The 27,131-nt window shown below is 45.7% G+C and overlaps 1 protein-coding gene across 10 annotated transcripts in view; it reads right to left on the bottom strand.

The window, feature by feature from the left end:
* Sec31b (SEC31 homolog B, COPII coat complex component) overlaps window positions 1-25,736 on the bottom strand; it is a 39,948-nt gene extending 14,212 nt beyond the window's left edge. For 4 of the 10 annotated variants that reach the window (XM_005403908.2, XM_005403910.2, XM_013504057.1 and 1 more), the window contains exons 1-18: window positions 25,553-25,635; window positions 24,136-24,222; window positions 23,536-23,659; window positions 18,310-18,505; window positions 18,017-18,112; window positions 16,948-17,088; window positions 16,531-16,673; window positions 15,310-15,409; window positions 15,015-15,176; window positions 14,367-14,501; window positions 11,413-11,643; window positions 9,398-9,472; window positions 9,079-9,177; window positions 8,499-8,598; window positions 7,838-8,016; window positions 7,461-7,587; window positions 7,064-7,209; window positions 6,189-6,362 (exon numbers count right to left, since the gene is read on the bottom strand). In XM_005403908.2, the coding sequence (XP_005403965.1) occupies window positions 6,189-6,362; window positions 7,064-7,209; window positions 7,461-7,587; window positions 7,838-8,016; window positions 8,499-8,598; window positions 9,079-9,177; window positions 9,398-9,472; window positions 11,413-11,643; window positions 14,367-14,501; window positions 15,015-15,176; window positions 15,310-15,409; window positions 16,531-16,673; window positions 16,948-17,088; window positions 18,017-18,112; window positions 18,310-18,505; window positions 23,536-23,659; window positions 24,136-24,214 (2,307 nt within the window). In that variant the 5' untranslated portion in view covers window positions 24,215-24,222; window positions 25,553-25,635. Of the gene's footprint in view, window positions 1-6,188; window positions 6,363-7,063; window positions 7,210-7,460; window positions 7,588-7,837; window positions 8,017-8,498; window positions 8,599-9,078; window positions 9,178-9,397; window positions 9,473-11,412; window positions 11,644-14,366; window positions 14,502-15,014; window positions 15,177-15,309; window positions 15,410-16,530; window positions 16,674-16,947; window positions 17,089-18,016; window positions 18,113-18,309; window positions 18,506-20,687; window positions 20,781-23,535; window positions 23,660-24,135; window positions 24,223-24,910; window positions 24,978-25,552 lie in introns of those variants that run through there. The other 6 variants (XM_005403906.2, XM_013504055.1, XM_005403909.2 and 3 more) reach the window with 6 other exon arrangements.
* Window positions 25,737-27,131: the final 1,395 nt, after the last annotated feature.

Below are 27,131 nucleotides of genomic sequence, written 5' to 3'. Positions count from 1 at the left end.
TGGCAAACATTTTTTCCCACATTGTGGGTTGTCTCTCCACTCTGTTGCTTATTTCTCTTGCTGTGCAAAAGCTTTTTAATGACATGAAATTCCAGTTGTTGATTCTTTACGACAGTTCCTATGCAGAGTTTTATTCATAAAGTCTTTGCCTACACCAACGTCTTCAAACATTTTACCAATTCTATCTTCCAGCAGATTTAAAATTTCTGTTTTAATATTTAGATCTTTGATCCATTTCAAATTTAGTTTAGTGCATGGTGAAAGATATGGGCCCATTTTTAATCTTGGCATGCGCAGAGCCAGTTTTTCCGGCACCACTTATTAAAGACGCTAGCCTTCTTCCAGTGAATGTGTTTGGCACTGTTGTCAAAGATAGGGTGACTCAGTGTGTCTGGAGTTGTTCCTGCATTTTCTGTTTCATTGAGCCTCGGGTCTATTTTATTTTTTGCCACTACCACTGTTTTTGTTTTCATTGGTACTGAAATCAAACTCAGGACCTTAGGCAGACACTGTACTGTTGAGCTATATCCGTGGCCCTAGTACCATGCTGTTTTTTTTTGTTGTTGTTGTTTTGTTTTGTTTTGTTTTTCTCCGGTACCGGGAACCGAACTCACGACCTTGCGCTTGCCAGGCAGGCGCTTTGCTGCTGAGCTAAATCCCCAGCCCCCCATGCTGTTTTTATCACAGTAGCTGTATAGTATAATTTCAAGTCAGGGATTGGGATGCCCCCTGCCTTACCTTTGTTACTCAGAATTGCCTTTGCTACTCTAGGTCTCTTATGGTTCCAAATGAATTTAAGGATTGTTTTCTCTAACTCTGTGAGATATGCTGTGGGAATTTTAATCAGAACTGTATTAAATCTTATAACAGTTTTGAAAGTATAGCCATTTTCACTATATTGGTTCTTCCTACCCAAGAGCAAGGAATATCTTTCCATTTTCTGATATCCTCTTCAATCTCCTTTTTCAGAGTATTGTAATTTTCAATGTAGAAGCATTCTACCTCCTTTGACAGATTGATCCCTAGGTATTTCATTTTGTTGGATGCTATTGTAAAAGATGCTATTTCCCTAAATTTCTTTCTCAGTGGGTTTTTTTATTCATGTACAGGAAGGCTACTGATTTTTGAGTGTTGATTCTGTAGCCAGCTACACTACTGAATTTGCTTATCAAATCTAGCCATCTTTTAGTGGAGTTTTGAGGGGTCTTCTATATAGAGTCATGTCATCCACAAATAATAATAATTTAATTTCTTCCTTTCCCATTATTATTCCTTTTATTTCTTTTTGTCTAATTGCTCTGGCTAAGGTTTCCAGAACTATGTTGAATAAGTGGTAATAGTGGACATCCTTGTGTTGTTCCAGGTTTTAGAGTGGAAGCTTTCCATTTTTGTCCATTTAGTATGATGTTGGCTATTGGTTTATCGTAGATGGCTTTTATGAAATTGAGATAAAAGACTATCTATTCCAATTTTCTGTAGGGTTTTATTTTGAATGGGTGCTAGGCTTTGTCAAAAGCTTTTTCTGCATCTACTGAGATGATCATGTGGTTTTTTACCTTGGCAGGGTTAATATGGCCCATTTCATTTATTGATTTGCAGATACTGAACCATCCCTGTATCCTTTGGATGAATCCCATTTGGTCATGGTGTATGATCTTCTTAATGATTGGATGCATTCTGTTTGCCAGTATCTTAGTGAGGATTTTTGCATCTGTGTTTATTAGGGAGACTGGCCTATAGTTCTTTTTGGTTGGGTCCTTCTCTGGTTTTGGTATCAGAGTAATGCCTGCTTCCAGGAATGAATTTGGGAGTGTTGCCTCCCTTGCAATTTCACTGAAGAGTTCAAACAGTAGTGGTATTAGTTCCTCTCTAAATTTCTTGTAAAACTCAGCGGTGAATTCATCAGGGCTTGGGCTTTTCTTTGTTGGTAAGGTTTTTTTTGTAAGTTTTTAATTACATCTTTAATTTCATTGATTGATACTGGTTTATTTAGGATTTTAATATATTCTTGATTCAGCCTTGGTAATTCATCTGTATTTAGGAATCTGTCCATTTCTTCTGCATTTTCCATCTTATTAGAATACAAGTTCTCAAAGTAGGTACAGATGATCTTCTGGATTTCTGCAGGGTCCATTGTGATTTCACCCTATCCATTCCTAATTGCATAATTTGAGTCTTTTCTTTCCTTTTTTTGATAAGGTTGTCTAAGGGTTTGTCAACTTTACTTAATCTTTCAAAGAACCAACTTTTCAACTCATTGATTCTTTGTACTGTTTTCTTAGTCTCCAATGCATTAATTTCTGCTCTGATCTTTATAATGTCCTCCCTTAGTACAAGCTTTAGACTTTGCCTTTTCTTCTTTTCCTAGAAGTTTAAGGTTCAATATTAAGTTGTTTATTTGTGCTTGCTCTGTTTTCCTAATATGGGTACTCACTGATATAAATTTCCCTCTTAGGACTTTCACTGTGTCCCATAAGTTCCAGTATGTTGTACTGTCATTATCATTTCATTGGAGGAACTGTCTAACTTCTACTTTAATTTCATCCATGACCCACTGGTTATTCAGGAGGGTATTATTTAAGTTCCATGTATTTATCAATTTCTTGTGGTTTCTTTTGCCATTGATTTCCATTGTTTTGTGGTCTGACAATATGCATGGGATTTCAATTCCTATGCATTTACTGAAGCATGTTCTGTAAGCCAGTATGTGGTCTATTTTGGAGAACGTTCTGTGTGCAGCTGAGAAGAATGTGATTCTGATGTTGCGGGGTGGGACACCCTATGTAGACATCTACTAAGTTCATTTGTTCAAAAGTTTGGTTCAGTTCTAATATTTTATTATGGATTTTTTGTCTAGTTGATCTGTCTTTTTGTGACAGTGGGGCATTTAAATCCCCCAGTACAATTCTATTAGTGCTTATTTGATTTTTCATGTCTGGTAATACTTGTTCTATATAGTTGGGTGCACTGGTATTTGTTGCATGTTTATTTATAATTGTTATCTCTGGGGCTGGGGATTTAGCTCAGCGGCAAAAGCGCCTGCCTGGAAAGCGGAAGGTCGTGAGTTCGGTTCCAGGTACCGGAGAAAAACCAAAAAAAAAATAAAAAATAAAAAAAAAAAATTGTTATCTCTTCCTCTTAGATTGTTCCCTTTACAAGGATGTAGTGACCTCCTTTATCTCTCCTAATCAATCTTGGCTTGAAATTTACTTTGCAAACAGAATAGCTGCCCCTGTTTTTTTCTGGTTTCCTATTGCATACAGTATTATTTTCCATCCTTTGGACTTTCAGTCTATGAATTTCTTTTAGAATTAAATGTGTTTCTTGTATGCAACATATTGTTGGATACTGCTTCTTGATCCATTCTGCCAGTTTGTGTCTTTTGATTGGTGAATTGAGACCATTAACATTGATGGCTATAACTGATACACACTGATTTATCCTTGTCATGTTATTTTCCTGTTGTTGCCCCCCTTTTTTATTCTTCCTTCTTTCTTCCCTCTGTTTAATGGTTTGCCTTGCTTGGTGAATTCCTTCCACTGGGATTCATGGAGTTGTAGTAGATGTTATCTCTTTCTAGAATATCCTTCACAACTGTTTGGAGAGCTGGTTTAGTGGTCATAAATTTCCAAAGTTGTTCTTTGACATGGAAGTATCTTACTTCTCTGTCAATTTTGAAAGATAGTTTGGAAGGGTACATTAATTTGGGTTGGGGGCTGTTTTCCTTTAGAGCTTGAAATACTTCACTCCAAGCTCTCCTTGACTAAGGATTTATGCTGAAAAATCAGCTGTGATTCTGATGGGTTTTCCTTTGTAGGTGATTTGTTTCTTTTCCCTAAAAGCTTTCAATGTTCTATTCTTGTGTTGAATTTCTGGAATCTTGACTATGATATGACTGGCTATAGATCTTTTTTAACATGACTAATTGGATTTCTATACACCTCACCTTCTGTATGACAAATTCTTTTTCCCTACCAGAGAAGTTTTCTGCCATGATGTCTATGAACAGTTTTTATGTCATCTGTGCTATCTCCTGCTTTTTCATTTACTCCCATCAATTTGATGTCATTCTTCTTTGCATCATCTAGCAGCTGCTGGATTGATTTCTCATGGTCCCTGGCTGTTTTTAAGAAATATTTCCTTTCATGATCACTAATCACAAGTCTGTTTTCTATATCTGACATTCAGTCCTCACATTGGCTCATCTTGCTGTAGATACTTTAAGAGGAATTTTTAATCTCCTGGATATCTGTTTGAATCTGTTTAATGGATTCCATTTCTTTCCTAAGTTGGGCTTTTATGGTTTCCATCATTTTCTTAAGCTCTTCTACTTTTTATCTGTACGTGCTCTACAGTCACTACACATGGTTTTCATTGTGGTCACCATGTCTGCAGTTATTTGAGAAATTTTTCCTAATTTGATTTTTTCTAAAGCCTCCTTCAATTACTTTGTTGTTACCACTTCAGAGAGGCCACTTGAGTGGCTTTGGATTGTCCCACTTCACTGGCCCCTGCTTTGCCTTTGGTGAACTGCAAGTCTGGGGTTGCATCTTGTTTAAGCATCTTCTCATTTTCTTTTCTTCTTTTTTTTTTTTTTTTAGTTTAATTCCTGGACTGATGCTTATAAATTGCCTGTGGTGAATTACTTTACTGCTGGTATTTAAAACCCTTAAGAAATGAGTATTTTTCCAAGGTGTCTTCTAGGTGTAGTTGGTTTTTGGGTTTTGAGTCTGTTGCAAGATCCTACTTCTTCAGTTTGTTGGGAATGAGAAGTTGCTGCCTGCTTAGTGCAGCCCCTGGTTCTTTGGCACTGTACCACAGTGCCTTCCATGACCCTTAGTCACTCTCAGTCTTGGAACACCAGAAAGAACAGCTTGTTAAAATAATATGCCACTCCCAGCTAAAGTAGCACCCCAGCAACAACAGCATCAAACACAGCCTACAAATTGACAGACTGAGGTAACCACCACCTTTAACCACGTGAACCAGATTTGAGGTTATATAACCAAATCTTAAACAAACCAGAAAATTACATGCAGTATATAAGTCCTTTATATGTCAATTTTACCCTCAGGGGTTAAAATTTAAAAGGGATTAGGGAAAGAATAGAGAAGTAGGAAAGGAAGAGATTAGAAGTAAGGCTAGAGGACTAGGGGTTATCATGCTAACTTTGGGAAACTGGCGCAGAAGAAAGAAAGGGAAGAGAGAAGAAAGAAATAAAAGAACAGAACTATAACCACAAAGAGGCTAGAAACCACATCCACGCTCATATAAAAATAAGATCAAACAATGAATGAGAAAAACAAGTCTACTTCCAGGTTTGTCTCTGCTGTAAAAAAACATGTGGAGACAGAATCCAGATCTGTGTGGGCTCATCCCAGCAAGCCAGTACTAGCTTTATAGTGCAGTAGTGGATAATCTCAGCAAGCCTACACCTATACTCAGCAAGCCTACAGGAGTTCGGGCTGCATTCTGGCTGTGGGGACCAAGAACAGACCCATTCAGTCTGGAGCACTCAGTGCCCCTTCTGTGGGCTTCAACTCAGCTGGAAGCTGCTAGATGGACCCAGCAACTGTTCAGAGTTCTGAGCTCAGTTGATCCCTCTCCAAGATGGCTCCCAGCCAGTCATTCTCTTCCATGGGACAAGTGAGCCCTCAGCACTCACCCCTACCCAGTGCACCTCTCCATGTCTTCCACTCCCCTCCACCACTGCATCTCTCCATGGAGGCCTCTGGTAAAACCAGCAGTCCCCATGTCTCCGCAGTCCTGAACTGCTCCTCCTACACAGTGAGTCTCAACTAAGGGAGAGTGCTCTGCAAGCCACCTCCTTTGTCACTGAAGTTTTTCTCTGCACTCTCCCTGTGGACTTCAGTTCTCATCTCAGGTCCTTCCTGGGTCCAGGGGGCCCACTTCCCTCCTTCTTGTCTTCCTCAAGTCGCTGTATTTCAGTGTCTGGATGGCAGCTCTCAGGGAGGCTCTTTCTCTACTACTTACTACTCTGCCATCTTCCCAGAAGTCCTCCACAGTGCTTAATACTTGATCTCCCCCAATGGATTGTGAGCTGTTTGCAGAATAATATCTTCCTTATTCTAGGAGCTGCAGCATTAACATAGTACTGAAACATGGGCCTCTCAGCAAGCATTACTGACTGAATGAAATGGTTTGCTCTCTCATATGGCCCCACTCACCTGAGCACAGTCACTGGGTAGGAAGCTCATCGCAGTGGCCAGGCTGCCCTGGGACGCCAGAAAGCTGGCATACTGGGTGAGCCTGTAGGTTGTAGTAGGGCATGGGCTCACCCTACCAGAACCCTGCAGAAGCACCAAGCTCCTGTTCAGGACCACAACCTTCTCCATCAGGTCCTACACAGATGACAAGGTGAGGGCAGTCAGACTCTCTGAAGCACATCTTGATCCTAGGACCAGAAAATTCACCCAGGAATATCCTAAGACTGGTGGAGAGGAGGGCACCTGGCAAAGGCAGCTGGTGACAATATCTGAGCAGGACAGAGGAAAGCCAAGCGGCCTCACTCCTAAGCAGCTAACACTGGGCTCAAATGGGCACACTGGATCTTGGGTTCTTATACATCCCTGTCTCCTCTTTCTCTTTCTCTACCTTTTCTGTCAGCACATTAGCAGTCACAGACTCTCACACTATCTCACGTGTGACTTTTGTTTCCTCATGAGTATATGACCTCCACCTTCTCTGGTCACCCACAGAGCACCTGCTACAGCTTAGATTCACAGAACTTTTCTCAGAAGCTAATAGAAAAGCTAGGCTCACAACTACTCAAATATTGAATAAACTTATATAATTAAACCTGAAATGGGAAAAATTGACAAAGGTTAGTACCCAAGAATCTGCTGCTCAGTCTCTGCTGAGGGAAGGAGGTAATATTTGACCCTTGGGAAAAGATCCTGAATGTTGAGGGCCCTGTGCTCCTGCCTGATACCTTGGCTCCAGCCTGTGGCCAGAAGACTCATCTCTGGTATCTCTGCATCCCCACACCACTAACATCTCCCAAGAGGTTGGTATGGAAGGGCAGACCTATGAGAAGAGGTACCTGCAGAGCCACAGGGGATGAAGTCTGGTGGCATCTTTCCCAGCCCTCTACCAGCTGCTCCACATTCCCTGAGCACACATAACAGAGTCTGGCTTCGTTAGTTAGTGCCCTGCCGCCCTCCTGTTCCATGCGAGTTCCCAGCATGTCTGTAGAGAGATGCAGACTTCATTAGTGGCACTGCTTTCCTAAGCTGCTCCTTCTTTCCTTGTTTGGAAACAAGTGGGGGACCATGAACTATGGGACAAGTAGTAACAATGGTTTTAAAACACATTGAAGCTAACCTTGCACCAAGAACAGAGCTTCAAGGTGCTCAGGCTGCCCTTTGCCTCCGCCTTGAGTGTCCACAACTCCATGCTGGAGCCATGTCACTCCATCGCAAGGCCTGGGCCATACTTACCACAGAGCTCAGGGAATTTCTCTGGCTCTGAGTATGTCAGGAGCAAGGCCAGTGCCTCTCTCCAGTTCTTCAGGCTGCAGGTGCATACAAGTTTCTTCCAATTCTTTTGTACAACACAGGTGAGAAGCTGTAATGGGCCAAGAGGGAAGGAGGGCCTCAGCTATCTAACAATGCAGCAGGAGCCACTCACAGGGATGTGCTAAGAAAGTTGCTCATAAGCAGGCCTCTTGTTAGACCACTGAGCAGGGCCAGCAGGAAGAGGGGTGGTTAGAACAGAAAGAGGGAGACAGCAGATTAATACCAGTCCCAAGAAAGGGACTGTACCTACCAAGATCCAAGTGATCCCCTCCCTACTCCTCTGCAGGATGGGCAGTTACCGGGGAGATTTTGGTTCTCCTCTTGGCAAAGTAGCACTCCTGTGTCCGCTTCAGCAGATCTGTGCCCCCAGCCTGAGCCAGGATGACAGCATCAGCAAAGCGCTCTTCCTTCAGACATAGCTCCACAGCAAGGCCTAGTTCCCCCAACAGCAGGGCCTGGCTCAGGATTCCGTCTGTGTCTGTGGACAGAGGCAGCCCCTCTGCATTAGCCTGTACTCAAACCTTTGCTTTCTGTCCCTGCAGCCCTTCTGTCTCTGTATAACTCAGCCTGCCTTGCTCCAAACTAAACCCTCAAGTTTTATTCCTTGGCAATGAAATATAGAGGGTGTCCAGGGGTAATCAGTCCAGCAGTAACTCTCTAAAGGCAGGACTCAAGACAAGGAAGGCAACTCATGGTGAAATCGTGGGTACGATATGTGCTTTCTCAGTAAAGGCAGGGTCACATGGAAACACAGGATAGGAAAAAAGATTCTGGTAGAAAGCCTTCCATAGAAAGGACCCCTGGATGAAAATCTACAGCAAAAGAGAGCTTTAACTGGTATATACCCACCAGTATTTGAGATGGTAGGAGGCAGGCAGGAGACAAGATGGGACTGTCTCATGTCCCAGAACTCTGGGGTCACTGCTCCCAGGCAGTTTCTCTCACTTAGGGCCAACGAACCTTCTGTGATGGGGATCTCCCACGGAGTCATGTTCTGAGGGACAAGGTCATCAAAGAAGGCTGAAGATGCAGAGGCTTCCTCTGTGGAGTGTTTGGAGGCCTGTACAAGCAATGACAGATGAAACTATGTAGGAAATGACCCAGGATAGAGAAAGATAGCTTAGTGTCTGCCCACCACCACCTCAGCTCTACTATCCAGCTATTAATGGGTGAAACTAAAACAGTAACCAGGAAAGGTTTGGGAAAGGCCCCAGTTCATTCAGACAAACTTCACTATCTTGGCAGCACAGACCCCATGTCCCTCTCGGATCCCCAGGACAGCTGTGTTTTTCTTCTGAGCTCTTCTCTACACTCCCACAGTCCTCCCACAACCTGACCAGTCATTTCCCTTAATAGGTGGGAAATTATCCCAGTGTCACAGCAGCCCAGAAGCTTATAGAGTCTGCCTTACTGTGATTTCAAGAGAGTGAGGGGTTTAAAGCGTTGTGCAGAAGCTGAGCACTTATTGACAGGTATGCCAAGAGCAATGAGGCAGGCCCCATGCATGTCCCAGGTCAGGCTGCCTGTGCTCTCACCACACCTGGCTACAGAAGGCCTGTTGCCTACTGCTGTTGAGGGCATCTCCCTGGGGCTGAGAGCTCTCTGCTGACCCCACGTCACTCTTCAACTGCTTGGCCACCTGCAGGGAGACAATGATGAGCACCGCCCTCCCAGCAGAAGCTCAAATAAGCCTATGCTCTCTTCCCATGTCCACACCCTCCCCAACTACTAGGAAAAGGCCTAACTCTGGGAGCTAAAATGCTTATACACACATTAACTAGGTCCAGAAGAGATGGTTTCAAGAGGATTCTCTTATTCTCTACAGCAAGTCCATGAGTTAGATCTGAAAAGCAGCTTACCTTCTTCTGAAGCTCCTCTTTATCGTACCCTAGGAGCTTCAGGAGTTTTATTCTGGAGTCTTGCTCTAGAGTCACCTAAGGAACCACAGAATACAGAAAAGTCTCCATTAAATGACTGTAAATGACCCTCTCCTGCACCAAGCTGGACTTCTGTACTGGTATACCTCACATATAGACCTGGGTGCTATAAAACATGTCCTCGGTGGGCAATTTAGCAAGACCCTGTCTCAAAATAAAAGGTTAAAAAGGGGCTGGGGATGTAGCTCAGTGCAGAAGCCCTAGATTCAATCCACAGTACTGAAACACAAAACAAAACAAAATACCAGTGCAATCAGAGGGGCAGTGCCACTTCTCCATTCTGATGTATTGGTGGCCAATGGGCAGTCTTCATATAATATCCTTTGCCCTTTACACATGCAAACTGGAACTTCAATTGACTATCTTGCTTTTAGCCCAACCTGGTAAGAGTAAAATGTCAGCTGTTTCACAGCAACACTGCTTGCGATTAGTAGGCTGCACCTGGCCTGGAACTACATAAACTATAACTGATGTGGACGTCATGCTCAGGGTTTTACTGGTTGCAATGACTTTTGTTACTGGACATATGTCCTCTGCAGGGACTCTGGAAGCTATGCTCTTAGAGCTGATACAGCAATATTGGCTCTTGTGGGCAACCAGCTTCTAAACCAGAGCACCTCACACACCTGCCCAATAGCCATCTCATCTCCCTGCATCCTAGCTCACATCTGGGAAGCTGAAGAAGTGAACTCTGAATTGCTGCACTGACCACTCACTGAAAGGGCTGCCTGACACTGTCCTATTGACAAGCTGTGGTCCCTGCCCCATAACTCCTAAAGAGATGGGGGTCAAGTGCAGTCTGCAATAGTCTTGTGAGTCTAAACATAGCTGAGAAGATGCATATTAGAAGCTGCACAGAGTAAATGAAGTCAGCTTCCCACTCAGTGAAAATAATGAGAACCAAGAAGTCCTGACACTTCCATCCAATCCAGATGAGCTGGCCTGGGTACTTTATTCCATGTTGAAGCATGACTTCTGACTATATTCTTTCACAGTCTCCTTGGACGCCTTCCTCCTCCAAGGCTCTTCCCTTGGAAATGCCCCTCCACACATAGCCTCAGAAACTGATGCTGGACAGCTCCTAGACGGCTCTGAGCTCAGGCTCCCCTGTGTCCTAGAGGCATGGCCACCTCCACTGTCCTCCTGACCACTCCTCCTACCCTCCTTCCCACCCTGCCACTCCTGGGATCTGTATCTCTCGCATGCCAAAAGGATCGTTTTTTATTCTTCTTCCTACGTCTTGCTCAAATCCTTTTCTCTCTCCCAGAGAAAAACCTGCCTAAAGCTTTACTATTTCTGAAACACAGACCAGGTCCCTCTCAGAACCTGAGACAGGTCCTGTCCTTTCTGCATTCTTCTCTATAATCCCAGAGGGCTGGACAGTCCTCCCACCCCCTAATCAGTCAGCTACTTCCCTTTCTCCCTGCAGAGGTCTCATTTGTTCATTTCCTCTGACACACAGAGCACTCCTGGTGTCACAAGCGGCTCAGAATCAAGGCTGGGCCTCCAGAGTGGGGTGGCCCCGCACCCTGGGACCACACACAACTTGCCTTGGGTTGCCTGAAACAAACTGAAAGCCTTCTTGCAGTGACATGCCTCTTCAGCTAAGCTTTGCTTCTTTCCTCTTCTCTTCCCTCCCTGTCTTCTTCCTCCCCATCACCTTACCTGCCCTTTGGCAGATACAGTGAAAGGCCTCAACATGGCTCTGAAAAGGACCCAGGACATCAGCCACAGCAGCAAGAAGGAAAGCATCTCTTGTTCTCCTCGTGCTCACAGGCCTCTGAGCCTCTGGTCAGAGGGTACAAAGAAGACCCAAAGGAAGCTAGAGCCTCTATAATCTGGGTCACAGTGTGACTGTGCATCTCCTGAAGGTGACAAGGTTGGAGTTCTGGCCTTTAGGGAAACACTGGTAAGCAGTCAGCCTGTAAACATCCTACCTTCAGAAACTGCCAGAGCATCTTTTCGCTTGCCAGTGAAGCTCGCTGGCTCCGGTTCTGACAAAAATTCAGAAGATTTCCTGACCCCAAGGCCTCCTGCAGCTCAGCTGATCGTGTCAGGAATTCAAACTCTGTGGTGACTTGGCTGATGAAGACAAGGTGGGGGCAAGGCTGGGGCACATGCTGAGCTGGGGTGCTGGCAAGCCCAAAGGTAACCAGCTTCCCCCCAAACTGCCAAGGAAAAGTAAAAAGGGAGAAGGGTAAAGGTTACAGCTTCAGGCCAAAAGCTAACAGTAAGTCAGGATCACAAGGAAGCTACCTACAGGAAATCAATAAATAGAGAGCTGAGGAATGGAATAGAGTCAAAGACTGAGTAGAGAATGTGCCCCATACCAAACTCACTTCGGCACTCCTAGTAGCATCACCTGCCAGCGTCACCACACGGCACTTGTCTCCTTCTCTCCCATGCCGGTACCCCCATTCTCCTTGGCGCTCGGCCCGAACACCCCAGCATTGTCACAAGCTGCACTCACTCCAGCCAAGCAAATACTCTGTTCAGTGGGTCAGTGCTGGTTCAGGGTCTCTTACATCTTCAAGGTCCTTCCCATCCCATTCCCACTGCCAACACACCTACATTACTGGAGGAGTTTACCAGCCTTCAATTTCCTGGGTTTGTTTTTTTTTTTCCTTTGCCTACTCCAACCCACTGCTTGCACCACCCAGTCGTTACTCAGGATCTTTGAAAGGATTCACAAGCTTCAGGAGAGAGCTTACATTCTTCTACCTAATAACCCTAAATGCACAAAACCCCACAAATTCGGCCAAGTCTGTCTTTCCCTGCACTTCTTTCTCCCTGCTCATTTATGTAATTGTTCGACACCCCTAAAATGCCCAATCATTCCTGCCTCTGTGCCTTGACCCACACCCACACCCACACCTGCGGTGCCCTTCTGATACTTTATGAAAGCACCTAGCATGAAGGAGAAGCCTGAACCAGGTCCTTTCTCCAGCAGATGTCAGCCATAGGAGCACATTTACCTCCAGAGAGACCGCCAGGCCACCAGGCGCACCCCAGAGGATAAGATCACAAAGTCTAGGAGGGTGGGGAAACGAGCATTAGGATTTTTTAGATCTTCAGGCCAGTCCAATGTGTAGCCCAGGTGCTCGCTTCGGCAGCACATACACAAACGTGTAGCCCAGGCTGACAGCTACTGCTCTATTATTTCCTTTCCTAAGACTCACCTCTCCTTAATGAAATTCAGTCAGAATTACTTCACCTCTGGACTCCTACAGCACAGAATCCATAGAACTGTCTTAGTACTTCACAAGACCACCTCAACATCTGATTTGTAAGGACAATTTTACAAAGTGCTCACATCTCATCTGAGGCTTGCGACAATTCACTACTGAAGCTAGGCAGATATTACTATCCTCATTTTATGATAATGTCTTGGTTACTTTTCTCTCATTGCTGGGCATGTCCTCTACACCATAGGACACAGAACTGCTGAGTTACGTAGTTAAACTTCTAAACTTCTCAAATTGACACAAAGTATCAACCACTGCAGATGAGAACACCAAGCAGGGCAGGGTGGTGCATGCCTATGATCCCAACACTCGGATGGCTGACGCAGGAGGCTCCTTGCAGGTTCCAGACCAGGCCAGCCTGGACTGCATATCAACACTCTGTCTCACAAAGACAGATAAGAACATCAAAGTCCTGAGGCACTAAAGGTTTTGCTCAAGGTTAGCCTGCTCATAAATGACACAGCTGTGATAAGAAATTAGCCTCTTGACCTCAGGGTTCTTCATCACACTACCCTCCTCCTCTTTCTCTCTTAACCTCACTGCTCTTGTGTGCATTAGCCTTACCTTCCTAAAGAAACTGTGGACTCTGAAGCAAGAACCTCTACTTTTATGCATCTGTTTTCAATTCAAACCTAATATTTAAAGCACTGTATTAGAGCAGTAATGGCAAACCTTTTAGAGCTTTCATCGATAGCAACAGCTGACTGCGGCACACATGCCAAAGGTTCGCCACCACTGTACTAGAGGCTTCAGGCCTCAGACCAGCCCCAAAGGTATCATCTGAGAACTTGTTAGAAATCAGAATCTTGAGCCCTACCCCAGACCAAATGAACCAGAATCTGAATTTTGATACAATCTTGTGATTTGTATGTACATTCAAGTTTGAAAGGCAGTATTTTAAGGATATGGTACCTATCCTTACAGAGCTTATTACATAGTAAGGTCCAGATATGTGTATAAATAGAGTACAGACAGAACATACCATTACAGGAATATAAATCTGTGGATTACAGAGGAAGATTAATTTTGATAGGATTAAAGTCAGGGATCATGGAGGTGATGATATGTATGTGGGAGGCCCTAAAAGCCACAGTAGGATTCAGTGAGCTGGGAAGGTAAGGTACAAGCAGAAGCAAGACAGTGGAAGAGCTATTAGGGGAATGAAAGGAGTCATGTGTAACTGGAATGTAGGGAACACATGACAGTAAGAGGGGAATCAGAACTGGGAAGGTAACCGGAGCCCTTTGTACACTTAGCCTCGAGTCTACAAAGCAATGAGGGACCCAAGTTGCTCTCTGAGCAAGGGAATGACAGGATAAAAATCTACATTTTTTTCTTTCCTTCTTTGTACTCCTTGCTAACATTCCAGTCATGTAAAGGTTAGAAAAATCTCAAGAGGAATCCTGAGCCATCACACACAGTGGAGGGGTCTAAACCAGTCATTTAAGACAGGCCTAGCACAGCAGGTAGGACACAGGATGGGCAAGAGGGAAGAGGAAGCAGCAGCTACAGCAACTGCTTGAGAGGTAGGGTACGATCTGATCTGAGACCTAGGCAGTAGAATGGATCTCCTATGGAGCTTAGCTTCTTGCTAAGCATATGGCAGCATCACACACACAATCCCACCACATACCCACGACGCTTACAGCAAAAGAAACACCTGATGGTCTTCGAATCCATCTGGGGGGCTTTCTCAGGGGAGGTACCCGTGATGCTTGGGCCACTTGCTCTGGCACCCGCAGTGGTGGGAGAGGCTGGCCTTTGCTGAAAGAAGAGGAAATCTGAGGAGAAAAGATAGCTGCATCACCAGCCTGAAGTGGCAGCTTTGCCAGCAACTCCACCTTCAAACTCCATTTGGGAAGGAACCCTCCAGACCTAGAAAGGCCAGACTCCCACACTGGGGATGGGGACGGGACTGAGAGTGAGGGTGGGACTCCCATACAGTGGGGGCCTAGAAAGCCTACTCCACTCAGGGTCTACAAGGACCACAGGAGCAAGGGAAAGAAAACAGTCCATGTTCCTGTGACAAAGACCTAAGCATAGAGGCTCAATATCCCTGAAATACCTCAGGAACATCCAGTAAAAGAATCAAGGTGAAGGTCTCCTTCACATCATGTCAGACATCCTCCCAGGAAGATGGGCCCTGGAGCAAAGCACAGCCCTCCAAAGCCCAAGGCTCTGGTCTCATTCATTTCCCTACTTCTGGACATTCGTTTCCCTACTTCTTCCCAGGCCATGTGTTTTTCTCCTTCCCCCAAAACACAGGTAGCCCCTTCCCTCCAGCACTTTACAACCTTATCAGCCTGTCTCATATGCTGGACTTCCCAGCTCCAACCCATCACAGAGTACAAACTGATCCATCCATCAAAGGAGGCAACAGAGAACACTGAAGGGTCCCGAGGGCACCACTGCACATCGAAACACCAGCTGCTCCGTGTGGACAGCTTATCTACCACCTGAGAAGACAGAGCCATTAGGGACTACAGAGTCCAGGAGACCCTGCCTTGGTTAAGGCAACCCAAACACATAGCAGGTGTCCCTCTCCTATCTCATTTCCACAGCACTGGGCCCACAGAACAGTCACCCTACCTCACTGCTCCCCAGGTTCCAGCACAAGATCTGGTTGTCCTTGGCACTACTGAGTAACAGCTCAGCATCAACCTGGTTCCATGACATTGACAAGACCCCCCTAAGAAGAAAAATAAAGAGCAATTAATATTTGCTAAATGTCTACTCAAAAAGTGCCTGATGTATCTCCCATAAGTCTTAGGGACCAGTGGGTGGTCTGATTTCATTACAAATGAAGAAAATTAGGCTTTGAAAAATTAAATAATGTTCAAGAGCTCCACAACCAGAAACCAAGTCACACTCCAGGGAGCTGCAGACTCTGCCTGCACAGATCACTGCTGGAAGGCCTGCTTTTCAACAATTAGAGCAGGATCATGAATTCATAGGAAGCATGCAAACACCCATCCCTGTGGTGCTTTTAGTGAAGGCCCAACCCTCAAAAGTCCCCAAGGAGAGAGAAAGGCAACATGGCCTTTTTGTTAAAAGAACAGCCCAAGAGCTACAGCTATAGAGGCAGAGCTGGTCACTGGACCATAGGTGCCAAGCTGCTCTGCAGGAGAAGTCTTGGAGGAAGTTACCTCATTATTCAGACAAATGAGCATTCTCTCAGATCAGAGCATAGGGACCCTCCCAGGGGGATGCCTACTCTGGCTCTCAAGTATCTTCTTCACGACCCAAGTGGGGTAACAATGGGAGGCAGTGAGATCTCTAAGAGCTGGCCATACCCGGAAGTCTCTGGGCGCTTCATGTGCCTGGAGGGGACTGTGGAACACCAGCTCTTCCTCATTCTCCCTCGTTCCCTGGCCATGAGGTGAAAGGTCTTGCTCTGCCACAAGCCCCTGCCACAGTGTGCTGCCTCACCACAGGCCCAAAAGCAACTGGGTTAATCAGTTATCAACTGAAACCTCCCAAACTGTGAACTCAAATACATGCTCTCCTTTTTAAGCTATCACCTCAGGTATTTTGTTATAGTGATGACAAGCTGACTAACACAGGAATGAAGTATGGCCTCAAGTACTTCTCACAACCCCATCCTCACTCCCTGACAAAAGGTGGAATCACAGGTTCTTCTCTATAACTTCAGGTCTCAATGAACTCATCTTGGTTAGAGCTGGAGATAGCACTGGCCATGTGTTCACTGCAGTGGCCTGGAAGCCAGGATGCTTGGTAGCTAAAGTGAGACTTTCACTGTCTCTATGCTGGTCACTTGCACCAAGATGGGGGTGGGTTTTGAGATCCTACCTGCTGTGGCTGTCTAGCACCTTCAGAGGTGAGGAGGCAAAGCGCAAATCCCACAACTGAATCACTGGAAGACGGTCATCCTCTGAGCACAGCACTAACTGGGTGGCTACATCTGGGTGCCAGGCCAGACCTGAGCACTGCATCTGCAAACAAAACAGATCCCAATGGGTGATGTAATCTGACTCTCCTGGTTTTTCTTCCCAGTTGGAATGGGACCACTTTGAAGGCAGGTTTTGTGTCTCTTCTTTATGACTGGGAAGAGCACAGCCATCACTCTTAACAGGAAATCTCCTGAGAGGCTGATCCCACATATCCCGCAGCTGGAAATGGAACCCTGGAAGAGGCAGAACAGCTCTAACTGCTTGGCTTAAGAGAAAAGGCAGAGCCCAGGCCTGTGCCCTGGCTTCCACTCCTCACCCTGTTTCGGTGGTCACTGACTTTGATGATAGGCTCGTTCTTCCTGAGATCCCACACAACCGCCATGCCACTAGGGTGAGCAGAAGACAGAATGTGCTGGACTTGCCGGTTCCAAGAGAGCGCCCTGACGTCTTCTGAGGGCTGCAGCGGCAGAGCAATAGGAAGAACAACTCATCATCCCATGGACCAAGTGGCATCTGCTAGTCCACTGCTTCCAACCCTCAGAGCAAGCTCAAGAGTACACCTGGAGCTCCCCACACTAACACAGTCTTAGGGAGGTAGGGCTGGATTTTCCCTGAAGATCCTTTAGGGTCCCATTGTAGAAGTAGGGGAAAAGCAGGCATACTTGGGTTTTATTCCTATCCTAAAGTCCTCCAGAGAGGATACAACCACCATTCAAAAACAGTCCTCTTGTCTAGGATAAAGAAAGAGGGACAGAAGGAGGAAAATGAAAGAGCAAGGGAAACATAGATACCCGAGCCCCAGATAAAGTGAGACAGAAGGAAAAACCAAGGTCACTTTCAGAGTGTGAGGTTCTATAAAATTTATATCTAATCTACCTCACAATACTGTTAAGTATAACAGAAAGGCCAGAAAATTTTTTAAAAATAGGCCATTAGATGGACAGAAAGGTACACTCAGAAGACACACCAGACCCGAACTGCATGGAAGTAACCCAGAGACAACATGAACTCCTCCCACACAGATGACAAGGGTATGTTCAGGGTCTCCCCTGAGCCCAGGGCTGTAACCAACCCTGACCAACCTACACTGTGATAGCAGCACTTCCATTCCTTTTTCAGTGTCCTTTGTTTTCCTTGCCCTTTATCTTCCTGCCAGAAACTCAGAACAGCTAAAGACTACAAGCCAACATTCCTCACACAGCCCCACTCACACCTTCTGCCCAATCTTGCTAGTAGCATGCTAATCTGTGAAGTTTTATTGCCCTCCAGTGGTAAAGCCTGAAATCTCTTGTTCTCTGGCTGGATCTAAAATTCAACACTAGGCCTGGGAAAATCAGCTGCACACCCTCAGCAGCAGCCCACGTTGGGGAAAGGGCAGTCCTCACCTGTAACTTGGATCCTGGAGTCATTGGAACACTCAGGTTACTCAAATCCCAAATGAAGATTTCAGAATCACTGGCCCCTGAGGCCAGGAGGTTGCCCTGTACAAATAAAAGACATTTGGAGACACCCTATCCCAGAGAGATGTGATCAGCAATGAGGTAAAGAGGCCCACATGTGGGACACCCAAAGCCTCCCCTGACAGAGCTTGGAAAGGTTCACAGGCCACACGGTAATGCTTCCATTCAGATCTGCTGCTCCACTGCCTGGCTGTATTTGATCAGCTAAAATGTAGTACCTGGAAAGGATTGAAGTCAAGGGCTCTCACAGCCCCTGTGTGCTTCTGACTCTGGGCAACGACAGGCTCTTTTCCTGAAGACAGGATGTGAGTCACATTGTATAGAGTGAGCATGCCATTATCCCCGCCGCCTGCAATAACCCCGGAGCTCTCCAGAAGTCCACTGCCAAAGCTTCCCCAAGTCAGTTTGTGAAACCTACAAAAAGGGGGAATTGGCATCAGTACAATCTTAAGTCCATGTCACGAGCAGAGGATGGGCATCTTTGTCAGCCTCTGCCATCATGTAGGTATCCCACCCCCATGCGACCTGCCTGTGTGTCATTTCCTAAGAGGAGGGTGGTCTCTTCTTCCTGGCCCTGTCCTTACCTAAAGGAACAGTCAGTAGTGTTACATGATAAGTCAGGAAGCCATTGCCTCTGAGCTGTTCTCAGTTTTTTTTAACTTTAGGTTATAGGGGACTTGTGATCATGACTTCAAATAATTAACCTTCATAAGTCAAACAGGTGAGAACAACACCGACCTACACTTCCTAACAGCATACTCATCATGAGTACTTTGCATGTATTAGCTGATTTAACATTTTAACAACTCTCTGAAATATTACTATTTTCCCCATTGTCATCTAAGGGAACAGTAGCTCAGGGAAGTTACAAAAATTTTATACATAAGAGGTAGTAATTTCATCCTTTTTAGAGCTATGAAGTGGCAGAGTCAAGGTTCAAAGTCAGGGCAGTCTGACTGAGCTCTTACGTCTGAGCTCTTACGTCTTAAAATACTGCCAACCATTGAGAGAAAGACCCACTCTCTCCTGTATTGATAAGAAGCAGCCTCTCTAGGCAAACAGTTACTGCCCCCTTCTCCATTCATGCTGGAATGAGGCAAAAAACCAGAATGGGACCTCCCTGCCACATACCTCTCCTATGTGGCTGCCACAGGCCAGCTCTAGAGACAGGGAGGCATGAAAGGGTAAATGCCTCCAATTAGATAACTGGCTTTGAGGATGTGCTTAAAAAAAAAAAAAGACTGACCCTGGCCCCTGCAGAGGGGGTAGGGTTCCCTGCAAAGGCAGGTATGTGAGCTCCCTGAAGCCTGACAGCATGAGTCTATCTCCCACTGCACAGCTGCTAGCCATGGATATTTCCACAGCCCTTCAGAAGATGCCAGATTTCACACTACATGATGTCACAAGACCCCTAAGTGTAGTGAAATATTCCCACACACTGGAAACAGCAAAGAAGATGACCAAGTAGGAATCTCACTGTCAGGCATCCACAAAGAGCCACCCTAGGGGCCGGGGATATAGCTCATCAGCACAAGCGCCTGTCTGGCAAGTGCAAGGTCCTGAGTTCCATTCCTGGTACAAAAAAAAAAAAAAAAAGCCAGGCGTGGTGGTGCAGGCCTGTAATCCCAGCACTCAGGAGGTTGAGGCAGGAGGATCATTGTGAGTTCAGGACCAGCCTGGGCTACAAAGTGAGCTCAAGGCCAGCCTGAACTGCATGGAGAGACCCTGTCTGAAAAAAGAAAAAAGAAAAAAGAGCTACTCTGCCGGGTCTATGAGCTGAGCAGGTCAGAGGAGGGCCAGCAGCTGAGAAGGGCAGAGCTGACAATGGCAGCTCCAAGGCTACATGCAAAAGGCAGCTTTCTAAGGTTGCACTGACTTTTCACGTGGCAGAAGGAAGTGTCTATACTGGCTCAAGAGGTTGCCATGTCATTCATGGTGACAGCAGAGGGCAAGCCATGAAAGTAAGCAGAGAAGCTTACAGCAGATCATAGGAACCAGAAGAGGATATAGCCAGAAACAATACTCGCAAGAATGAAGAGGTCAAGCTGACCTCAGTATGGTCAGAGCACATGGCCTGTATACAGAACTGAACCCTCAAGGGGGAGTCAGCAAGGGGTTAGAGATGAGGGTGCTTATGTCACAGGAGCTGAGCTGCAGAACACCAGGCGTGACTAAACAGCTTTCTTTCTATATGCGTGCAGAAATATGTTCCCATTACTCGTCACCTCACACACGAGGGGAGGCTGGTAACTGCAGAAGCTGTGGCAGGGAGCACCTAAAAAGTGGGAGCACTGGGTTGAGTTAACAAGGAAGGAGATGGTCTTCGCTGGAACAAAATTCCAAACACTTGCAACTACAAGAAGTAGAGGTCTATTTTGGCTCACATTTCAGTCCATGGTCAGCTGGCTCCAACGCTGGATAGCGTGGCAGAGGGGCCTGAAGGACAGCTGCTCACCTCCTGGCAGTCAGGAGGCAGAGGGCTGGGAAGGCAGATGGATCTTTCCAAGCCACATCCCCACCGACCACCTCTTCCATCCAGACCCCATCTCCTAATAAACAGCACAAGTCAGCTCCACTGCCCCATAATACAAGTCACCTCCAAGCACATGAGGCTCCAAGCGCTGTTTTCAATCCAAAACCATAACAGACTTATCACTCAGTGGGCTCAAGACTGTCAACGATCTCTGGCCTGCAAATGGATAAAAAATGAGAGACAACCATTTGGGGCACAGAGAGAGGGGAGTGACACAACAAAATGTTGACGAATGATGTATCCAAGTGAAGGGCATGTGATTGTTCATTGTGGTCTTACAATCTTTTGTAATTTTCCTTTTGTGTGTGTGTGGTCCTGGGGGATCAAATCCAGGGGTTTTCTACCACTGAGGTATATCCTCAACCCTTTTTCAAAAATTATTTTTTATTTTGAGAGGGGCTTTTACTAACTTGTCCAGATAAGGCCTGAGTTTGTAATCCTCTGGCCTCAGCCTCCCAGAGTTCTGGAATTACAGATGTGTATCACTGCACCCAGTTTTTTCTTGTGGCAGTATTATAACCTTACTTTTTAAAAATTCAGACTTAAACTGGGTGACACACACCTGTGATCCCAGCACTATGGGAGGCTGAGACAGGAGGATGGAAAGTTCAAGTCCATCCTATGAAATTTAGAGACTCAGTAGGACTTCAACTCAAAAAAGGGCTGGACATATAGCTCAGTGCAAAGGGCCTGAGTTCAGTTCCCAGTACCACCAAAAAAAAAAAAAAGAAAGACTTTATCCTAAAAATAAGAACAGAGAAATTTAAGGAGAAGGTATAGGAAAAAGAGTTAGGAGTTTGTCTAGGAGGGTAGAAATTGTGTGTGTGTGTGTCTGTGTGTGTCTGTGTGTGGTTTTTGAGACAGGGACTTGCTCTATATTTCAGGCTAGCCTTGAACTCACTACGTAGACCAGGCTGAACTTGAACTCACAGCGATCCTCCTACCTCAGTCTCCCAAGTACTGGGAGTACAGGCGTGCACCCCCACACCTGGCAGGAATTTATTTTAAACATGAGAATACAGGTGGAATTCTTTGCTAGAGGGGTTCCAAGGATAACAATAGCAGCAATACAGACAATATAGCACCGTGGAAGGATGATGGTCTGAGGCATGGGTTTGGTGAAAAAGGCAAGTAGTGGAAGGAAGATGATTTTGATAAGCATACGTAATTAGTAACAAAGAAACACAGGAAGAGGTTAAAAGAGAAACAAAGGAAAGAAGCTAAGACTATATAAAAAAGAGAGGACAGATTAAATGTAAGAACTGAATTTGGGTCTCTGCAGGTTCTTAAAAGTCAGTCTCTGACTTCTTCATACATGCAAAAACCTAAGACACTGACTTAACTTACACAAACCCACAGATCTACTGGCCAACAGTATATCCCAACACAATGGAAAATCCAAAGAGATGAAAACCACTGCAAAATAAGGGATGCTGTCATCAAGCAACACATGGGCTCAAAAACAAGCAAACAGTAACCAACATTTTATTATTAGGTTAAACCATGAAAAGAAAGAAGACAGTATTCTGCTTAAATATTTAATCTCTCAGAGGGACCAAGAAAGACACAAGGAGCCATCCATCATCTGCTGGAAGGCCACCTTCTAGGCCAATTATCTCTAAAGTAGGATAGACAAGATCATTCACTGGACTCTAAGAAAAAAATATATATATTCAATCTGAAAAATTATAGAAAATATACTTTCTTAATAATATAGTAATATATGTTTTTTTATATTGAATATATAATGAGTATAATGCATATTTATATTTTATCTAATGATGTAAATATCTACAGACTATTGCTTCAGACTAAGTCTCACCTTTAACAAATCTTTAAAAAGGCAGTGGAAAGAAGGAAGCTTTGGACTCAAGAGTTTCAGTTCCCTCCCATGTAAAATGGAAACAGTGGTACCTGCCACTTAGGCTTATTTTTAGGAATAAAATGCACAGGGTCCTGAGTATAGTGTCAAGCATACACATACAACTGTTCACTAAACAAGAGGACCTGGACTATCAAGGCTTACAACGCCTCCTAGTATTTTCTGCTAACAAGATAGCGTATCAACAGTCCTGTCTTCCTTGCTATTATACTCCAAAATCCATGAGTACCCAGCCTGCCAGAGCCATGAACTCCACAAGCACCCAAATAATGCCTAACAGCAATGAGAGGCTCATTTGTTCTCCTCCTTGCTGGCAGAAAAAGGTGATACTATGTAAGGTTGTTAGCTCCATCTTATATACAAGGGGACCTGGGATACAGCTCAGTGGCATAAGTGCCTGCCTGGCAAGCACAAGGTCCTGAGTTCCATTCCTGGTACCAAAAAAAAGAAAGAAAGAGAGAACAAATAATAATAGTTCTAGGGCCTTAGCTCACTGGCAAAGCACTTGCCTGGCAACCATGAGGTCCTGAGTTCTATTCCTGGTACCACATACCCAAAAAAAAAACAAAAAATGAAACAAAACAAAAAACATTGTCTAGACATTTAGGGCCAGGGATATAGCTCAGTGGCACAAGCACCCGCCTGACAAGTGAAAGGTCCTGAGTTCGATTCCTGGTACCAAAAAAGAGAAAAAAAAGTTACTGTATATACAAGGGGAAGAGCCAAGGGAGGCAGGAAGCAACATCTCTAGGTAAGGGGAGAATGAGTACATGTAGGTTCCAGCTTGAGCAAGGTATCTCTATCGCACACAGTCAGCCTCAGACTGTTGCTACGGCTGCTGACCAGAAAGGTGGAGGTGGTTAATTTTTAAGTCCTTTTATGAAATAAGATTAAAGTTAACTTGTTTCCTACTTGGTGCAGTTCCTTTTCCCCTCAATTGTCATGACCTATACACACTATTCCCAGGATTCTTCACCAGCATCTTCAACGGGCTCTGCCCTGCACACCCATTAACAGTCCAGACAGTACCTGCTTGAGGCAGAAAGGACTCCTCTGTGTTTCAAGTCCAGGGAAGGGTCCCTGAAATCAACCTCAAAGATTTCCAATGTGCCATTTGTGCTAAAGGAGGCATCTAGCTGCTGGGCAGATGTTCCTAGGCACAAGAAAAAGTCAAGAAGCAGCAATGAGCAACAATATATGCAGGTATAAATGGGCTACAAAGTGAAGAGGGAGAGGAGAGTTGAGTACAGTCCTTCTCTCCTTCTCAAAGGGTAACGCTGGGGGCTGGGGATTTAGCTCAGCGGCACAGCGCCTGCCTGGCAAGCGCAAGGTTGTGAGTTCGATTCCCAGTACCAGAAAACAAACAAACAAAATTAAAAATCAAAGGGTAACGCCAAGAGAGGGAGGGAGAGAAGCAGAAGGGGCAGGAGAGAGAGGGAGAGAAAGTGGGGAAGACTCCTAGACTTGAACCATAGTCTGAAGCAACTCCCAAATACCTAAAATTCACTATCCCCTAGCTTATGTTGTGAACTGTCATCACCTTTCTATGGTCCAAATGCTTTGATGTTCAATAAAGAATTTTAGCTGCTAAGACATCCTTCAACCTACGTACTTCTAAAATCACCATACCTGTGGCCAGACACACAGGGTACTGGCTGGCTGGGCTCCACACTTGGACAGCTGGCCGCTCAAGTTTCTTCAGTTTCATGGTCTGTCCTGTAGGTGGCAGAAACCTGACATGGCTCTTGGCCCACGGAATTAACTAGCAAGCTTAAGGATCAGATCCAGAAAAGCATCTGTGGACATGTGATCCTGTTTCCCTCTCTACCACGAGACAGGGCATTTCAGGACAACACAAGAGTGACAAGTACAAGAAATATAAGGACTGTTCATTTACCAGTTACTGAGATCTAATTCTTTAAAACCCAAACAATAGTTAAGCACACTGATTGTCAGGCCCAAAGGTGAGAACCATCGAGCCAGATCACTTCTCAGTGATTCTGTCTATTTCCTTGGCTTTAAATACTGCTCCTATGCTGACAACTCCCATGTTTATAACACTAACATGAATCTCTCATCTGAGCACCAAGTTCTTACATGCACTTCCTAACTAAATAGTTCTTTTTGGATATAGCAAAGACTCCTACTTAGTCTGTCTAAAGTGGAATTTTCTATTCCAGTATCTCTTCCACACTATTATTTTCCCTCCACTTCTCTTCACCTTGCTAAATGGCACCAGTATTCACCCATAAACCTGAGGAACCCTGATCACTCTTTCTCCCTCATCATCATCCTCTTCCAACCAGTTACTTAATCTTCCTCATTTTACCTCAAAATACCTCTTTGTCTACTTTTGTCTAACTCCACTGCCACCAGCTTGCTTGAAAGTACTGGCATATCTCACCTGGATTCTTGCAATAGTCTCCAACTGGTTGTCTCTTTGCTACTCATGCCATCATCCAATTTACTCTCTACATTGAAGCAAGAGTGAAGTTCTAAAATAACAATTATTTGGAAACAAGATCTCATGTCCAAATATTTTGGCATTCCATGCACAAAATATTTCAACACACTCAGAATAAAATTAAAGCTCAGCGTACCACTTCAACTTCATCTCTTACTTTTCTTACTTTCTCCTACAGTAGAGCTTTTCGCAAATCATGCGGGGGAGGACAAGAAAAAAAGGAAAAAATGGCAACAGCTTGAAAGACGGGCTGAAGGGAGGGGTGGGGAAAGGAAATAAAAGAAGGAGCAAGATATATCATGTGCAGATACAAACGCCCTATGATGAATGTGATCACTATGTAGACCTAAAATGTACCAATAAAGTAAAATCCTTAAAAATTACACTGCCTACACTCCCAAAACCCCTCCTTTCCCTCTGACTGGCTCTTTCCGGGCTCAAGGTCTGACTTCTTCCAAGATGACCCACTCAGAAAACCTCACTTTTTGTCTAGCAATTTTATGTATTTACATTTACATTGTTGTTCTCTTGCACTAACACGTGAACTCTTTACGTGCCAGTACTGCCTCTGCTTTGTTTTACCGTAACTCCTGCCCCGCCGGGGGCTGGCGCTCGGCCCCGCACGGCGGACACAGCCTCTGACCGACGGCGCACCACGCAGTCCCCAGCGCCGCCTGCCGGCCGCGGCCCTTCTGGCGTTTCTCGGGAGATGCCGCGAAACAGGAGCTGCGAACAGCGGCTGCGCGTCTGACTCGCGGCTCTCAGCGTGTCTCAGCAGCTCTGCACACTAAGCTCCACTTCCGCCCCAGCTTGTCTGAGAAGACCCCGGCCAGGCGCGAGGCGGACCGGCCGGCCCCGCCCTCTTCGCGGCCGCGGGGACCTCCCCCAGCGTTAGCGACGCGTGGGCGGTCTGGGGCTGGGCCGAATCCCCCGCTCGGAGGCCTCTGCTCTCGGCCGGGGCGCGGGCGCGGTCAGTTGGGGCGCAGACCCGGAGCGCTGCGCCGCAGCTAGCGACGCCCCTGGGCTCTCAAAGCTTCACCCCTACCCTGAGCCGGGGAGCCCACCTGCGCGCCCAGCCCGCACGCCAGGCGCTATGGACGGCGGCTGCCGAGGTCCAAAGTAGTTTGGAGCCGGCGGGCGGGCGGACAACCTGCACAGAGCTCTCCCGAGTACGGAGAGATAGCCGTTTTTAATCCGGCCTCCCTCGCCTGACACGTGTTTGCAGTCCTGAGGCAGAGGGTCAGCTCCTAGACCAGAAATCTATTCACATGAGCCAGGTGCCGCACCAGCCACTAAAAAAGGAAAATACTAATTCAATTCATTATCTAGCTGTTGAAGCGCGGGAAGAGCCAGCCCTCGCCCCAGGGGCTCTCGGCGGAACTGCCTTAGTTGAGCAGGTAAAGCTGTAGGTAAGCGGCGGAGAGCAGTGCACCGGCAACAACACGGAGGCCATACTGTTGGCTAATTAAGGGCTGCGCGTGTGGAGGGGAACTGCAGTGGATCAGGGGCTCCCCGGAGGGTCTCGGCGCCAGGGAGCTGTCACCTAGCGCAGCAAGGCGCCCTGGGTGGCATTTCAGATGTATTTGCGTTTTCCCTACCTGAAGGAAACATGGGGGCGGTCCACGTAGACTGTGGAATACCTATTCAATTCTGCACAGAACAGGTACTGAAAATCACCGGTATGGTTGCAAAAAGGTAATGATTCTATTTTGTATCTAATATGGAAGCTCTTCAAGACAGCAGAACTAGCTAAAGGCAGGGACTCAAATTAGGAGGCTAATAGAACAATCCAGGCATCAGGCAATGAAGGCTTGCAAAAACAGAATGTGATTATGAGCAAGAGCTGCACAAGCTCTTACAACTGATAAAGGTAAGGAATTCACGATTATTACGGCCTTCAAGGTAGGAGACTAAAAAAATACTGGTGCTACAGATGGAGCTACAGAACTTGAGGATGTGGGTAGGGGATATGAAAATATCACTTTTTACGTTGAGGCCATTATGGTATTTCCAAATAAGTGTATCTTGTGAGCAGCTGAAGACCTTGGATCTAAAGTGGTCCAAAAGTTCCACCTCATGCATGAACACAGTAGACTGTAATCCTGCCTGTTTGGACCCCAAAGCTGAAGCCTTGGTTATCTAAAGGTAGAGCCTTTATTTT

Source organism: Chinchilla lanigera, unplaced genomic scaffold, assembly GCF_000276665.1.
Source record: "Chinchilla lanigera isolate Chin_1 unplaced genomic scaffold, ChiLan1.0 scaffold00084, whole genome shotgun sequence".
Classification (NCBI taxonomy): Eukaryota; Metazoa; Chordata; class Mammalia; order Rodentia; family Chinchillidae; genus Chinchilla; species Chinchilla lanigera.
The sequence above is the reverse complement of the archived record's forward strand: the minus strand, read 5'-3'. Positions and strand labels throughout refer to the sequence as shown.